At 39.7% G+C, this 16,548-nt stretch overlaps 1 protein-coding gene across 11 annotated transcripts in view; it reads right to left on the bottom strand.

Moving 5' to 3' along the window:
* The window catches only part of SULF1 (sulfatase 1), a 167,679-nt gene that overhangs the window by 33,566 nt on the left and 117,565 nt on the right, over positions 1-16,548 (bottom strand). For all 11 annotated transcript variants that reach the window (XM_061600850.1, XM_061600816.1, XM_061600825.1 and 8 more), the window contains 5 exons: positions 8,584-8,734; positions 6,925-7,100; positions 6,206-6,334; positions 5,891-5,947; positions 5,417-5,546 (listed from right to left, as the gene is read on the bottom strand). In XM_061600850.1, the coding sequence (XP_061456834.1) occupies positions 5,417-5,546; positions 5,891-5,947; positions 6,206-6,334; positions 6,925-7,100; positions 8,584-8,734 (643 nt within the window). The remainder of the gene's footprint in view (positions 1-5,416; positions 5,547-5,890; positions 5,948-6,205; positions 6,335-6,924; positions 7,101-8,583; positions 8,735-16,548) is intronic.

Here is a 16,548-nt window from a genome sequence, read left to right as displayed (position 1 = left end):
GTTAACACACACACTTACTTTTATATTCTGCCATACATAGAATAAAAACAACAACTAAGTAACAAAGCAGACATGTGTCTTTACATTTAATATAAAGATTTTTAAAAATGCAAACAACATCAGCTGGGGGCAAGCTGATAATAATTAGAATTATTAGTAGAGAAAAAATTAACCCTTTTCTCCCCTGTTGAAGTCCTGACAGAAATCCTTCTTAGTGTCCTAGTCCTATAGACCAGTTTTTGCAACCATGATGCAACCCAAACTTTGTGCCATTACAGCTATAGCAGTATAGACATGACTCAGGCAGTGGGACCAAAGAATTCTGTTGATTAAGGAGCATTAAAGACTTTATCTGAGATGACTCAGACTGAGATGACTGAAGTGATTGGAACAGTAGCCCTTGGAAACAAAGCCCTTGATGCTGGGTACATTTCAGCCGTAACATATTTCTAGCAGTGAAGACAGCAGAGGCAACATTTTAGCTTTTCCTTTTGCAAACCTATCCAGCTCCCCACAGCCCTCTAGGAAGGAGCTTCAGTTCCTTTGAAGCCTTGCTGCTAGAATGGTGGAAGGTCCATTCTACTATCAATCCATGTGCCTCAAACAGAAGTCCCCACCTAGGAGTTCTTGGCGCATGAGACTGAAGAGCCCCTACTCAGGTCTTTGCTCTCATCCAACCACTTCCTCTGTTCATGCCTGAAAAATTAGTCTCATAAATTTAGTTAGCTAAAAGGAGCTTGAGCAGCCTCTTCAAGGAACTGCCAAGAGAACTGGTGGTGAGATGCACCATTCTGGAAAGACTTTCAATAAACCACAAGACGCAGATTATGACACCCTACACTTACTGGTTTCGTAAGAGTGTTAAGATAGCTTTACATTCAACATTGCTGAAATGCAATAAAGGCCCCAGTTAAGTATTTAAAATGAACACAGTTTACTTAATATGTTGTGACAGCTTTGAAATGGAAATGAACTGCTTTCAAGTCACTTCCGACTCATGGCGACCCTATGAATAGGGTTTTCATGGTAAGCAGTATTCAGAGAGGGTTTACCATTGACTTCCTCTGAGGCTGAGAGGCAGTGACTGGCCCAAGGTCACCCAGTGAGCTTCATGGCTGTGTGGGGATTCGAACCCTGGTCTCCCAGGTCATAGTTCAGCCACTAAAGCCTTTCATGTAATGAGGAAATTAATTGCACCATCTACAAAAGATGCCTCAGCGGTAGGTATGCTTAGAGGTTAAGGAAAATTTGGCAGCTGACTATTTAGATTTTAAGCATGTTGGAAATGCTGATCACCAAGATATAAAAAGTACAATCCAGAGTGCAGGGAGATTTAAGTTTGTATAGCTTTGCTGCATTGCACCCAGGGTCTTGAAAAGCAAAGTTTGAAAGCAGCAATAGCTCCCAAAGGAACCTTTCCAGTCCTGGCAGCCTTTAGAGAAAACCCTGCCCCTGCTTTCTCAACCTTGGTTCTCCAGTTATAGAATGTCTTCCCTCATCTAGCTCACCAAAGTCCCACATCATAAGCATTTTTGAAGCCAAGTAAAAACCCATGTGTTCAAACCGGCCTTCTTATGAACTACTGGAAGGATGTTTTTCACATTTGAAGGGGCCTTGTAAGCCGGGGGTGCGGAATATTTGGCCCTTCAGATGTCACTGAACTACAGGTCTCATCAGTGCCAGCAAGGATGGCCAATGGTCAGGGATGATGGGAGATGTAGCTCAGCAACACCTGGAGAGCAAAGGCTTCCCCATACCTCTTATAAACTTTTGTACAGGTTTTGAGTGACTGGGTAGAAAGAAATGGGAGCTGCAGCTCATATTAATCTTGACCACTGAGCGCTTAGTACAAAAGTACTCATTGCAAAGTGGATTCTGTGTGCAAGATCTGGGACAGAACAGTTTAAACCTTAAGAAATGCAAGTGATCATTCTTTCATTTACAGGTAGAGAGAAGCCCTCTTCAGGCATTAATAAAAGGGTAAGGTAAGGTAAACATGTTGGTGGGCAGGGAAGAACATGTTACTTCCGCCCCCTTCATCAAGGTGACGGAGCAGGTGGGGGAGGAAAGGTTATAAAATCCACTTTTTCTTAAAGGCTTTTGCCTGTCAACCTTTAATGAAGCCTTATTGCTTTGCATTGTTGGTTGTTGCTGTTTTAAGTATCAATATTCCTAAAATGTGTTTTCTGTTTAATTAGTATTGTGTCCCCTTGATGGAGGGAGATGGTTGCTACACCCAAGCAGCTTATCATATGGAGTCAATCTACATTCAAAGCAGCTACCTATGGAGCATGGGTAAATCAAACTTTAGCTCAGTCTCAGAAAAAATGAAAACAAAACCATTCAAGGAATTTTCACTGTACAGTTGCATTTCTCTACAGAAGGAAATGTAAAGCTCAAATTTAGCATCAAAAACTTAGGTGTTATTTCAGATTTAAAACATGATAGATTAAATGTAACAAACAATAATAAAGCAGATCAGCCTCTAGCTTAATCACCAATTTACAATGAAGAGATTTAGCTCATTGGAAGTATCTCCTATGAAAGAAGGTTCTGTAAATGCTACTACTGTAAATGGTGTCCTTGATTCAAGGTCTGCATTTAAAGATAACTTCCCAAAATGCTCTGTGTGTGTCAGTGTGTGTTTTCTTGTTTTGGGAAGCAATTTATTTTCACTGAATGCCCCCAAATATCCCTAACCATCCCTGCAGGACACTCAGGACAAAGAGATCACCTTCAGCTAATTAAATCACATTAAAGGTAACTGTGATTGTAGCACTTGCTTACAAGGAGGCATAAAATAACTGAGAGCAAGGTGGAAGGCATATTGTTTACATGTCAGTTTCCCCACTAAGTTTTCCATTTCCTAGACAGTTTAAAAACACTTTTACTGGGAGGAATGTCTTTATAGAAACTACATACACTACATGGGGCAAGTGTTATTCTGAACACATTAATATAGTGGATAAATTTAAAGTTCACAAGAGCTTGTGGCTGCCTTTGCCAGCATGCTATACTCATCAATACAGATAGCATCTATGAAAGTTTCAATGGCGTTTATAAGGAATGTGCAAATTCAGACTGAAAGATAAACTTATCATTGCTATTAATATTTAGACACACCTTTTCTATTACAAAGAAGGTTATGACCAGATTAAAATATCACCCAATTTTAAATGCACATTAAAATCTAGACTAGACCAGAAAAGCAGGGTTGGGTGTGGGTATGGGGATAAATAAATGAACAAACTATAGGACCAAAGAAATATCACAGTTGGGTGAGGACATAACCCTTAAAATGCTCCTTTCAATTGCCTTAATGCTCCTAAAAATGTATGGTACAACTCTGGAAAAGTTGCTTCACAAAGCTGTTATATGGTTGTGCTAGCACAACTGAGAAAGTCCTGTTCTAGAGTTCTGCAAGATTTTTCCCCAAAAGATGGGCTCCAAAGAAGGGACTCTACAGCATGTTTTATTGCAGGAATGCAATTAATCTCCATATTTTATGTTATGCACTTAGCAACCATGAGGGGACAAAAATGGCTTCCCCAAAGTTGTTACTTGCACTACAAGGAGAGCTCCCACTGGTGTCAATGAACATTTTCCTTGAAATGCAAATAGCAGCTTTGGACAGGTGATTTGTGCCCCAGTCTCACCCCCTATAGTTTAGAGCATTGTTCTTCAGCATTGGATCCCCAGATGTTGATGGACTACAATTCCCATCATCCCTCACCATTGACCATGCTGTCTGGGAATTAGGGGAGTTGCAGTCCAACAACATCTGGGGACCCAACATCTGGGGACCCAAGTGGTTTAGAGGATGGTTAGGCTTCCCCACAGCTGCTATTTACAGTTTGGTCCTTAACATATGTGATTGTACAGACATGAAGGGATGTTGCATCCAAACTGTACCTTGAATTGGGCCCAGGAACTATCTGAGTAAGACGTCAGTATGTTTGCTACTGCATATTTTTAAAAATAATGCCAAATGAGACTTAAGTGAGGAACAAAAACAATTTACTTAAACACTGTGCAGCTCTTACAACTAACCTCAAAATGGATTTCTGCCCTAGAATTCAGTTCTTTTCCTGTATCCCCCAGGACTACTTCTCTCATGGAATACCTTGTTCTTACTACCATCACAGTCAGTGAGAATTACCAGCCACCACAGCCATCATACATTCTACCCATCCTACTCTGCCATATTCTAAAAGACACCTAAATGGGGCTTGCACAAACAAGCAACAGTTATAACTGAAGATTCTCTGCCCAGCTGTAGGTTTGATGTTTTAAAATGTTTCTTTGGAGTAGGTACAATCTGATGCCAGCCTAAGATGTGATGCAATCCACACAGCAGTCTAGACAGGATATACTACTGCTGGCACTTGCCATTTTAAATAACTCCTCCACAATGCCTCTGAGGAGCTGACATAGTGCTGCTCTGGGTAGATTCCAGCCCAGCCAAAAGCCAGCAGGTGTCTGGCACTGAAAGGAACATCAGGCCCAGGAAGCTAGGGGCTCAGGCCAATGGCAACTGGCCACAGATGCCAACATCTGGTGCCAAGTCTGTGTGAAGTCAGCAGTACTCTCCTATTTGTCTTCCAGAATCCAAGAGATCAGAACCTGGAAGTTTCATTTAGCTATCATGGATAAGACAGAAATCTCTCTGCCATGAACTTGTCTAATCCCTTTTCAAAGTCATCTAAGCCTGTGGCCATCTCTTCATTTTATAGCAGTGAATATGCGAACCATCAGTTGGCAAACTGCAGATGCCTCTGTATAGGCACCATTTAGCTATGTCTGGACCAGATGAACCTGCCCTGTTTCTGCTTGGATCTCCCCCCCTTGCACAATGCTCATCTCCGCATGGTGACAACAAACAGGTGCACAGACTTTGCACAGATGATGACATCACCACATAGGAAGCAGCTGCCAAAATCTGTTCAATATTTTTGTTTATTTTGCTGGGAATTTTAAAACATAAACCTGGAGGGCTGGTGCCTTTCAAAAGTTTGCTCCATTTGTGAATATGTGTTGCACTAGTCCAGTTTGGTTGTGTTTGAGTAGTAGCTGAACTAAGATGAGACTAAGGCCAATATTTTGCCCCATTTAACTGCATATAAATTAGTCCATCATTAGATTGGACCTGAGAGACCAGGGTTCAGGGTTCAAATCCTCAGTCAGCCATGAAGCTCACTGGGTGATCTCAGGCCAGTCACAGATTCTCACAGGGTTGTTGCGAGGATAAAAGGGAGAAGGAGAAGAACCATGTACACAGCCTTGGACTCCTTGGAGGAAAGGTGGGATAGAAATGTAAGAAATAAAAATAATTATAAATTGTGTCATCACTTCATCTCTCAAAAAGCCACATTTGGAAAAGACATAATGAAACATTGAGAGATCATCTGTTGCTTACCTGGCCAGGCTGCTCACAAGCTGTTTGGTAACTTGCTTGCTGACATAACTCCTTCACTCGTTCATATTTTGGCAAGTGATTTGACTGCTGGGCATTTTTGCTCGGTTCTTCCTTCTTGCGCAGAAATTTACTTTTTAAAAAAAAGGGGAGGCATTAAACCACGAGTCAGAGACTTCTGCAGATCTATGGATCCAGAGACTTCTTGACATCAAACAGCTAAGAAGAGTGATTAAGAGAGAAGTTGAAGAACAATGGGATTTAGAAAATTGCTTGGAGAAGCTACGCTGAGGCAAGGAATGAGCTTCATAGATGGCCCTGTTAATGGCAGCAAATTGACCAAGCTTTAAGCAAGAAGGAAGCTAGAACTGTGAGTCTGCACACAACATCTATTGCTTTGCTGTCCATCAAAAAAAACCAACAACCAGTTGCCCACCAGGCAGATTTTCCCAGAACTCTCTCAGCCCCAATAATTACCCTCTTTCCACTAGGAATGTGTCACGCCAAACTTTGGTTTTCTTGCTTGTTCGAAACCTGAAATCAAAATAATAATATTTACTGTTGGCATCCATGACTATGTTTGTCTATGCAATTAAAAGGTGAACTATTTATTTTTCTCCCAAACCAACTATCTGTCCACATGTTCCCACAGTTATAGAAATATGCTCTTCAAAATAGTCTTAAGCTGGGAAAGCAGGAGCTGACTCCGCTAGTTTTGCCAGAGTTCATTTTCTATCCATTTATTGATTTACTCAGGCATTTGCTACCAAACAAGAGAGAGCTTTAACTCACCTGTTTCCTGGTTTTTCAAGGTCCAGGAGTTTTAGAATAGATTTGCCATCCATATCTGGAGGCGTGTCAAGTCCTGCAATATCCAAAACTGTTGGAGCAAGGTCAATATTCAGCACTACTTGAGATACTCTGCAAATTAACAGAAAAGGTCAGAGCTGTATTATGCACATTACAAGTAACTTTTCACATCCTTGTAGAATTTGAATGGTAAATAATTCTGGTGTGATACTTTGATGTAAAATTGTATATAAAGGAATGAAATCTACACATTTCCCCTTCTAAGACTGTGTGATTAGGAGGAACATGCTAACTTCAAAACATTTTTTAACATGAATCTAAGTTAAGCAGGGAGATGAAACAGCCAACCATTCTGCTCTCACCAACCGATTCATGACAAAATCAGTATTTATGCAGCCTGCTAAGTCACAATGAGTACAATATATCCTCACATGACCCCATTAACTCTTTAGCAGCAAGCTACAAAAGAAGATCTGTACAGGGCTATAATAAAATAATGGACGCTCCATTACACCTTTTAGCAAGCTCTTTATAAGTAAGTAAGTAAATAAGTATTTTCAAGAGAAGGGAAGACTTGTTCTTCATAGCCAATGCTATAATCTTGATGAAATAAAACCAGCCACTAAGAATGACAATCAAATGTGCTTACAAATATTTTACATTAGGTACAACAGCTGTGCTGCAGACATAGGAGAACGTACACTGATCCCGGCTCTATACTTGGACCACGAATAAAGAAAGGAACACGAATATCAAAGTCATACGGCATTGACTTCCCCTTGACCAGTCCAAACTGTCCAATATGGTAACCATGGTCAGCAGTGTAAATAACGTAAGTATTCTCCAGTTCTCCAGTCTCCACTAGCATGTGATATAACTGAAATGCAATAAATAAGAAAAATAAGTAGGGATGCTAAATCAGTTCTATTACACACACACATCAACTATATACAAGTATTTATATTTAAATGATCCTATAGGGCTATTTCACTGGTAAACTAACTAAAACCCAGCAGTTTTGGTGTTTGGCCAAAAGTACAACTCAGCAACTTTTCATATTGTAGTTTATGAAGGTTTTGAAAGGATGTGTGGCTTTTCTATAATGTCCACTACAGATATCCTGTACAGTGAATAACCATATTCCACAGCACAGAAGTCTGTGAACTTTTAAAGGGCTCTGTGAGTTGTAACGGTATCTGTCTCAATAGCAGAGGATGGACGAAAGCAGTTGTAATTCCCTTGCTACTGATAGGCCTTCCTTTTGTGTGATTGTGGAGCCACATGGATATGTTTTAGACATATTATCCAACTACTCATATCCAGGGTCAGTTAGTCTGGACAAGCAGTAGCTCCCCAGGGCCTTCAGTGAAGATCTTTCCCATCTCTTCTGTTAGAGATTCCCTATCGGTGGAGATGCCAAGGAATGAACCTGGAACTTTCTACACATATAGGATGTGCTCTATCAAAAGAACAACAATATAGTGAAAGTTTCACAGAAACACAGAAAGTGCTTCACGGAAATGGTGCCTACAAAACTAATGGCTCCAGATTATTTAAGCCAATGGGTCGGATTTGAGGAAGCTTCCTCTGATGGACATAGCTCCTCTGGATACAACCCAATGAGCGCAGCTTTATATATTCTTCTTTGTATTTTCTCTGTGACCTAAATGCAATCCAATCTTTTCATATCGACCATGGAATTACTTTTCTGCCACATTTAACAATAGAAAAGGATCTCATACAACCGTTGCATAGGATTATAGATGCACAATGCAGATATTTATCCAAGGAGCTCTGAGTAAGCAATATCTGCATTCAAAGCCTTCTTCTCACCCATCAGGAGCTGCAAATCTCCTTTTGAGAAAAGGTCGTAGACAAGGGAAGAAAAAGACCTCCAGAACACAAGTTAAAATGCAATCTAATCCTGCCCAACTGCTGAGAGAGATTTCATGGATTCGATTGCTTTTCAAAAAATTGCTTGTTAACATTATGAACAATACCACATTCATTCTATGGCCTTGCCCCTCATAGGGCTATGGGAGAGTACAGTTGTTGGACACGTCCCTCCTAACTCCACTAGATGCTGCAGGACTTTTATATATGCACCTATTTAGGCTAGAGAAGGCATATTCTTTTCTTGCCCACTTCCTTCCTCCCCCTTTCAATAGCGAAGTATGAACTGGTGAAAGAAAGAGGGGAACGGACCTTTCTGGGGTCAACATCAATAGGGGATATAGTACAATTCTGGGTCAAGATTTCATTATCTTACTAACACAGACTACGGGTTCATAACAGCGGTAGTATTAAAGAGAGTGGAAGATAGTGCTGAGGTACTGTTTTCAGCATTTTCATTTGCTCACCCTTTCCATGGAATCATCAACTGATAGCAGAGTTTGAAGTCGTTTGCGCTGCAAGATATTTGTAAATTCCATGTGGATAGGAAGCATGGGGCCCGTATACTGCATGATCCAATGCTTATCCATATTTGGTGCATAGTTGTAACTGGGAGTTCTGAAGAAAGAAGAGAATAATATAGAATCTTCAAAAAGTTTATTTCCCTTTGGTATTCCCTTTGTTAATATCTCCACTCTTTGCCCATATGATTTGTTCTGATTTGCATTCTTAAGCATACAAGGTTTTTGAACAAAAAATGTGATAAAAATGATGAGATAAATCAGGAGTTAAGACTAAGCAATATAACTAAATAAAGCCAGCTGTATCCACTGCAGATCTGGGATCTGACCCGAAGTCTCCCAAGCATTCTATGCGTTCACTCTCACTGAGACTTTTTCTGAAGTCTTTCATCACAATAAATGTGTGCCTGGGAATGAATACCAAGGTCAGCCAAGATTTTCTTTTCTTTAAAGCAGATTAAAATATACTGTCATATATAATTGTACCCCCAAACCTATAGGCCTCCTGTCCCTGGGTTTTTTTTCTTCTATAATGAAAAATGCACCGAGTCCAATGTTGGTTAGCACTGATTGTGTTTACATTCCAACATGGCACAGTGCTTTTGAACAGAAATGTTTTGCCTGAACACCCTCACCAATTCCTCTACATAGGTAGATTTCATCAATTCTCTGTTGGTTTGTTTCTTTGCTTTGCTCTTACAACATATATGATAGGATTGAAGAGGAGGAGTACAACTGCTAGACACAAGACAGTTTAGTACTAACAAATGGCTAACACAGAGCAGGAGCGTTACTTCAGCACTATGTATCAAGTGGGAAGGCTAGGGACAGTGGAATCTGTTCCAGGTTTTAATCTGAACTTTGAAGGAGCTGCACAAGGTGTTGGAGCCAATTCCACTACCCCACTGACATGGAGCCACAAGCCGCCACTGACTAAACAGTTACCCTATCAGGGTCCAGGCTTCAGCTGAGATGTAAAAAAAAGAAGATATTTGCATGTGCAGAAAGGAAAACAGATTCTGGACTGCACCATTACTGTTATGATTGCTTTTCCAATCTCCAATAAACTCAACCTCTCCCTTTGGCCCCTTGTGTGAAACCTTCTAAGGTTATAACACAGAGAAATACTTTAGGAACATAGAAAGTTTCCTCATGTGCTCAGTAGGAGTTTGTAGTTATTTTTTATTAAAGAGAAAATCCACCCAACTCTGCTGCATCCCTGACTTCAAAAACAGTTTGCCATGCAGTATGAGGGTGGTGGTGGTGAGGCTGAGTTTCAAACATCATAAAGCTTAGTGGGACATCTGGAACTAGTTATGGAATTCAAGGCACCCTTCTAGAAACAAAATGGTTCAAATCATTATTTCATTGAACTGGCAAATTCACAGGATCATGTCCAGCATCAAGCTAAAATCAGGAGCACCATCAGAAAGGTCTGAAGCTGTTTCATAAGTTAAATGTTTCATCCAATCCTATGTATGTGTAGTTAGTAAGCCCCACTGAGAGCAGTCTGTAGTATAGGATTACAGCCTAAACAAAGTGATGCTAAACTGGGATGCGTTTCCCATGAACAATCTCCCATTGCAAAAATGCAAATTTGATTGTCAAACATTACCTTCCACTTTCTATTGACAATTGTCAGAAATGGTTCATTGTAGATTAAGAAGCATTCCTAGTGCCATGAGTGAAAACTCCTTAACCATAGTCTCTTAGGTTGAGAAATCAAGACAACTGTATGTTTTTACATCTTATATTTCCAGACACATCAAGGGACCAAAATGGAAAGCAATTAGTCCAAGAAGTTTCCATTACAGCAAGTGACCATTTACATATTCCACAAGAGGCAAAATATGGAACAAGCTTCCTCTCTGCGATTAATCCCTGTCAACTAGTGTAAAATTAGGTACAACAAGTTGCTTCAGACCAAGTAGCCTAGCAATCCAGCACACTGTCTACCATAATCAGCAGTGGCTCATGCAGAGGCCTCTCTTGAAAAGTCCGTATTAGCAAGTACCTGCTTTATCACTGATCTAAAAGTGATCCTCGAGGGGAGAAAGTGCAATAACAGTAGCATTCCTTATTAGTCTCACTAACTTGTTTCGGCACTTATGCCACCACACCACACCTTTCTGAAGACAGTATAAATCCAAAGTACATTTTATCAGCAAATGGCAATTCTCAATATAGATTGTAAGCCTTGATCTTGTCTTCTGATGGGAATTTAAATGTGGGATTCTATGCTGAGATCCACTTGTTCTGGCAGAGCCCCACTGACTTCGACAGAGCTGTGCCAACAAAAACTTCAGTTAGAATTGCAGCCAGAACATACATGATTTTTAATGATAATTCTTGTGGTTTTCCTATTGCTTTGTCTCATATTTGTTCTTATCATTTAATGTATGTTGCATGCTTCCACTTGGTTAACGTTGAAAAATCACCTGTACTACAAACACATTTGGCACACATTACATACATTGATAAAATCTTTGTGAAGCTTTTTTTTTTTTAGCCTAAATAAGCTTAAAGCTAAATGTTTCTCATATTTTATATTCCTAACTTGGCAACTTCATAACTTGGAGAAGGCACACAAAATATTTGGACCCACTTGAGGAGCTAATTTTACCATCATGTAACTCTCAGAGCTCAATATGAAAATGAACAAATTGCACATCCCTTGCCTTCAGGGAGATCTTGAAAGGAGAAAATGACAGTTACTTCTTGAAAAAGAGATACAAGTGGTCAACGTTTTTTATGCTGATATAACATTAGCCATGTTGATTCCTGTAGGTATATGGAAGCATATATTGTTTCCAAGATAAATAGTTTACTGTATGCTTGGTTAAGGTGCTGGACTATGACCTGGGAGACCAGGGTTCGAATCCCCACACAGCCATGAAGCTCACTGGCTCACCTTGGGCCAGTCACTGCCTCTCAACCTCAGAGGAAGGCAATGGTAAACCCCCTCTGAATACCGCTTACCTATTCACAGGGTCGTCATGAGTCGGAATTGACTTGAAGGCAGTCCATTTTCATTTTTACTATGACTGCTTTCACACCATACATTTATCCCAAAGAATCCTGGAAAGTGTAGTTGGTTTTTTTTTTAATCATTAATTTTATTCAAATTTTCAAACAAAACAAAACAAAACAGAAACAAATTAAACAATAAAATAAAATGTTGACTTCCGATTTGTCGCAGATCAGTTATAGGTCTATGATATATGACAAACCTGTCTCTTAATATATTACAAAATCACTTTCCTCCAGTAGTTATCTTAATTAATCATCAAATCTCATTAACATCACTTTATTCTTTCCGCAAAAAGTCAAAGAGAGGTTTCCACTCCTTGAGAAATATATCCCTCGATTTTTCTTCAAATAAACATGTCAATTAATCCATCTCATCAAGTCTACTAGGACCAGTAATTTCAATAGCCATTTTTCCATTATCAGTATTAATTCCATCTTCCAACTTCCATCCTTGCACCCATAATAATCTTGCTGTCATAGTCATATAGTAAGAGTCTGATGGGAATTTCCTTCATCACAAATATTTCCTTGCCATCAATTCTGAATGTGTTGCTGAAATATTGTTGTAAAGTCATATCTCTATTCCTCTTTTTTACGAAATGCACTAGCACATCTCTTGAGAGTTTTTCCATTGTCACATATCTGGAATTAATTCTATAAATTTTCTCTATTTCAAGTTCCATCAAATCATTCCAGTCCAGAAATTCCGTCGAAACATTGATAGCTTTATCTCTGATATCTTCATCAATTTCTCCAGGGACAACGCCGAATTCCAAACAGTAATCTTTATCTCCAGGATCCACAAACTCCAAATATTTTTCCAGTTCCACACTTGATATATCTGTTCCAATCTCCAGGACTTGCATCCTCCCTTCAATTTTTGCCATAAAGTCCAAATCTTTTTCCAATTCCACATTTGATATATCTGATCCAATCTCCAGAATTTGCTCCTTCCCTTTAATTTCTTTTTCATATTCTATTGCTTGTCCATCTGCTTCTTTTCTCATATAATCCTTTATTTCTTTCAACTCCTGTTTCACTTTACCAAATTCAGTTGCCATCTCTTGTCTACTCTGTCCCAGTTCTTGTTTCGTTATCTTAATCTCATCCATTATCTTCTGAAACATATCCAGAGGGGAAAACCCTTCCAGGGGTACATCCAGGGTCTCTGCCACTTCTTTGATTGTCATTCTTAAAGCCGAAAAAAAAAACCCTTCAAATTTCCAATAAAGCCACAATTCCCAAGCAAAGAGTAATTTGCTTCTTTTTCCAGCAATAAGGGAGTTAATATTCCAGGCCTGTTGACATCTGGCCAGCACAGTTCTTATCTCCCCCACGTCCAAGAATGCAAAACAAATTTGGTTCACAGCGCCGAACAATTAGTAACATACACGAACAGCAGATTCATCTAAAGAAAGTAGCCCAAGAAAAAGTAGTCCCAGACATATATCAATCAAATAATCATCTAAACCAAATTTTCTCTTCGGGTAAGTTGCCCCTCATCCGTTTTAATCTTTATAGTTTCCAAATTCAGGCCTGCTTTTTGCCATAAAAAATAAGATAAGCTTTTTAAATTTTCTTTCCTCCTCCTTAATTCCTTGTATAAAGGAGAGAAGTGTAACTCACCCAGGTATCTCAATTGCTGATTCCCAAACAAATCTCTTTTACTGTAGTAATTTAAGCCAAATGATAAGGTTAGACAGAAGAAAGCTCGCCCGTTGTGGATCGTTTAAAAGAAAAAACGTCTCGCTTTTTTTCAGCCCAGCTTGCTGGAAGTCCTAACTCCGTCCTTGGCTGCTAGGTATGCCTTCCTTTCCCAGGGAATTCCTGATCAATTCCAGCCACCAACAGCCCAACGAAGTTTCTGTGGATAATCTATTTGGTTCACCCTTGCCTGGGAGAACATTTACACCAGTCAAAGTTCCCTTTTGACTGATTTTAAACTGAAAAAAGCTTCCTCTGAGACAGAGCTCATCTCAGAGGCAGCCACAAGCGGAGCAATCTTCCGGGAAGTCCGGAAAGTGTAATTGTGATAGGTACTGAGAGTTGTTAGAAGACCCCTATTCTCCTCATAGAGCTACAATTCTCAATTCTCAGAGTTCTCTGGAAAAATGGACTGACTGTCAAGCCACCTTGTGAGGAGAATAGAAGTATCCTAAAAACTCTCGGCATCCTTCACAAACTACACTTCCCAGGATTCTGTTTGAAGTGGAATGATTCTTCTATGTTGGAATTGCTTTTTAATATGCTTTTAAACCTTTTTTTTTTAAAAAAAATGTTTTTTAACCTTTTAAAAAAGTGTCTTCAAAGCTTTTAAAAATGTTTTTAAAGTTGTTTTAATGTATTTTAGTGTCTGTTTTTATGATGTTTTGGAGTGTTTTTGGTGCTTTTGTTGCCGCCGTGGGCTCCTCCTGGGAGGAAGGGCGGAATATAAATCAAATAATAAATAAATAAATAAATGATTGTAGAATAAATTTATGGTATAAATGTGGCTTCTGACAAACGATACTGACATCCTTTAGACATCAACATAACCATGATCTGTGGTGGGGGCCTCCTAGCCACTTGCCATCTTGACATTCCTATAATGCCTCAACACAGCATCACTTTGGGGCAGCTTCCTAACTGCCCACTGATGGTGCTTAGTAAATTCAGATTCAAGAAGCTGTATGGGAGAAGGTTTCAACAAAGGTGCCAGTGGGCCATCCCAGGGTGATGGACCTCTCCCTGTTGTCCTTTGACTCTGCTTTCTCTCATGGGGAAGAGCAACACAGATACTGAATAGATATTAAGAAAATTGTGGTATACTCTTGTACAGTTTTAGCACATATGTTAAACCTTATTTTCAATTTTCAATTTGTATGCTGTTCCCTAATATTAACTTTTGTTTTAGCTTTAATTTTTGTCCTTTTCATTAAATCATTTAAAAAGCAAGAGAATTTTTTTAAAAAAAATCAGCAGAGCAATGAAATTATCACCCTCTTCATCATCATTATAAACATTTTTTTAAACATATATTTCCCTGACACAAAGGCAGAAGGAAAACCTACTGGCATTAGAATGTTAATTGAAGAGGATATTTAAGCTAATGGTTAATTAACAGGAACTCTTCTTACATGCTGTATCTCAATTCTTCAACTCTTAACCTACCACCTACATTTGCAAAGCCTGTAAGCAGCCTTTGTCCTGGTTTCACTTCTCTGCAGGAGGCAATTGCTACAGTGACATACCAATACTTCTTCATTTTTAAAAAGTAAAACGGTTAGATGTCTGTAACCCAACATCAAGGCAAGAAAAACTGATCCCAAATTATGCCTGAACACCAAAGAAGAAAAATGCAAAAGGTTAAATGTTCCAATTACACACACCGCCTTGCAGGAGGACTGTGTTGCTGTGTACATTGTTTTCATGGAGTGTGTCAATTTCTTCTCTCTTTCTGAGAGACATTACATTTCTTTTCATCCCTTGGCAGTGACAAGCTGGCAATGCATCTTGACTGTAGAAACCAGCCCTTTAGCAGCTTCATTCACCAAAATTGGCAACTTGTCTGCAATTTGTCTCACTTCTTCCAAATGAACTCTCAACCTGTGCAGCCTTTCAATGTTCACACAAAATAATCCACTATCTCCTACAGCAGCCACGGAAGAAATAGTTGATAACATACCAGGGATATAAAGACAACTAGAAAGGAAAGGAGAGAGAGATTTCTGACTTGTGCTTTCAGACTTCCAGAACAATCAGTTAAGCACAAGTTGCTTTGCCTGCAAAAAAGTGTCCTACTTCTCTGGGTACCTTCTCAGGACAAAACAAGCTTCCGGAGTTACCAAACGCTCATATAACACAAGGCTTAGTGGAGACATAACATTTGCTGATCTCCTAACCATGAGATCAGAAGTTCCCCTCTGGCTCATGTGCTCTTTCCCCTCAGATTTGTGTTATCTTCCTTTCTTCTGCTCAAATTCCTCTCGCTTTTTCCTTTTCAGCATTAAGGGGGGCTAAGCCATAAGTCGTAATCAACTTGAAGGCATATAACAACAACAGCAAGGTTATGTATATGCCATGCTCACTGCTAACAATGCCTTGCTTCAAGCTGCTGTAAGAAACCTGCTCCTAACCACAGTTTCAAATTGTGGTTTGCATTTAGGTCATACCTACGCATGCAGCAGAAAGAGAGGGCAGAATTCTGAAGTGGTAAAGTGGACTGTACCACTTCTGACTACAGGAGTGTGCATCACTCATTTTGAGTGCAGTTAAAAAAAAAGTCCCCTACAAGGGAGAACTCCCACCCTCACAACAGCATTAGAGAGAAATGTTTAACTGTGCTGTGCCAGTTTAATGCTGTGCCAGTTTTGACTTGTGGGTAGATTTTAACACAGGGGAGACGTTAAACAAAATGTGATCCTCACCTACAATCTAAAGCGGTACTATCCATTCTTTCATCTCAGGTGGTACCAATATTGAATGCCAACTGCTAATCAGCTGGTGCCAACTTCTAAAAGAACAAGCGGCAAAAGCTTGCTCACTCTTGCTAAAACCAGGAATCACATGCCCAAATGTACAGCAAGTTTAAATGCCAAAGGAGAACTTTTGCTAAATCACATTTAGGAAACTTAAATGCCTCTGACACCACTGACACCATCACCCACCCAACCCTTCTTCCCACTATGAGAAGGGAATGGATGAGGAACAGCACATTCTGCACATTGCAGGAGGTCCTATGATCAGTCCCTGGAATCTCCAGTTAAAAGGCTCAGGTAGCAGGTGATGGGGAAGACATTTGCCTAAGATCCTGGAGAGTTTCTCCTAGTCAGAGTAGAAAGCACTGGGCTTGATGGACAAATAAACTGCCCTGGTATAACAGAAAGGCAGCACCTATGTTCC

Source organism: Rhineura floridana, chromosome 1 (assembly GCF_030035675.1).
Source record: "Rhineura floridana isolate rRhiFlo1 chromosome 1, rRhiFlo1.hap2, whole genome shotgun sequence".
Lineage (NCBI taxonomy): Eukaryota > Metazoa > Chordata > Lepidosauria > Squamata > Rhineuridae > Rhineura > Rhineura floridana.
Note: the sequence above shows the minus strand (reverse complement) of the source record. Positions and strands in the feature narration are given on the sequence as shown.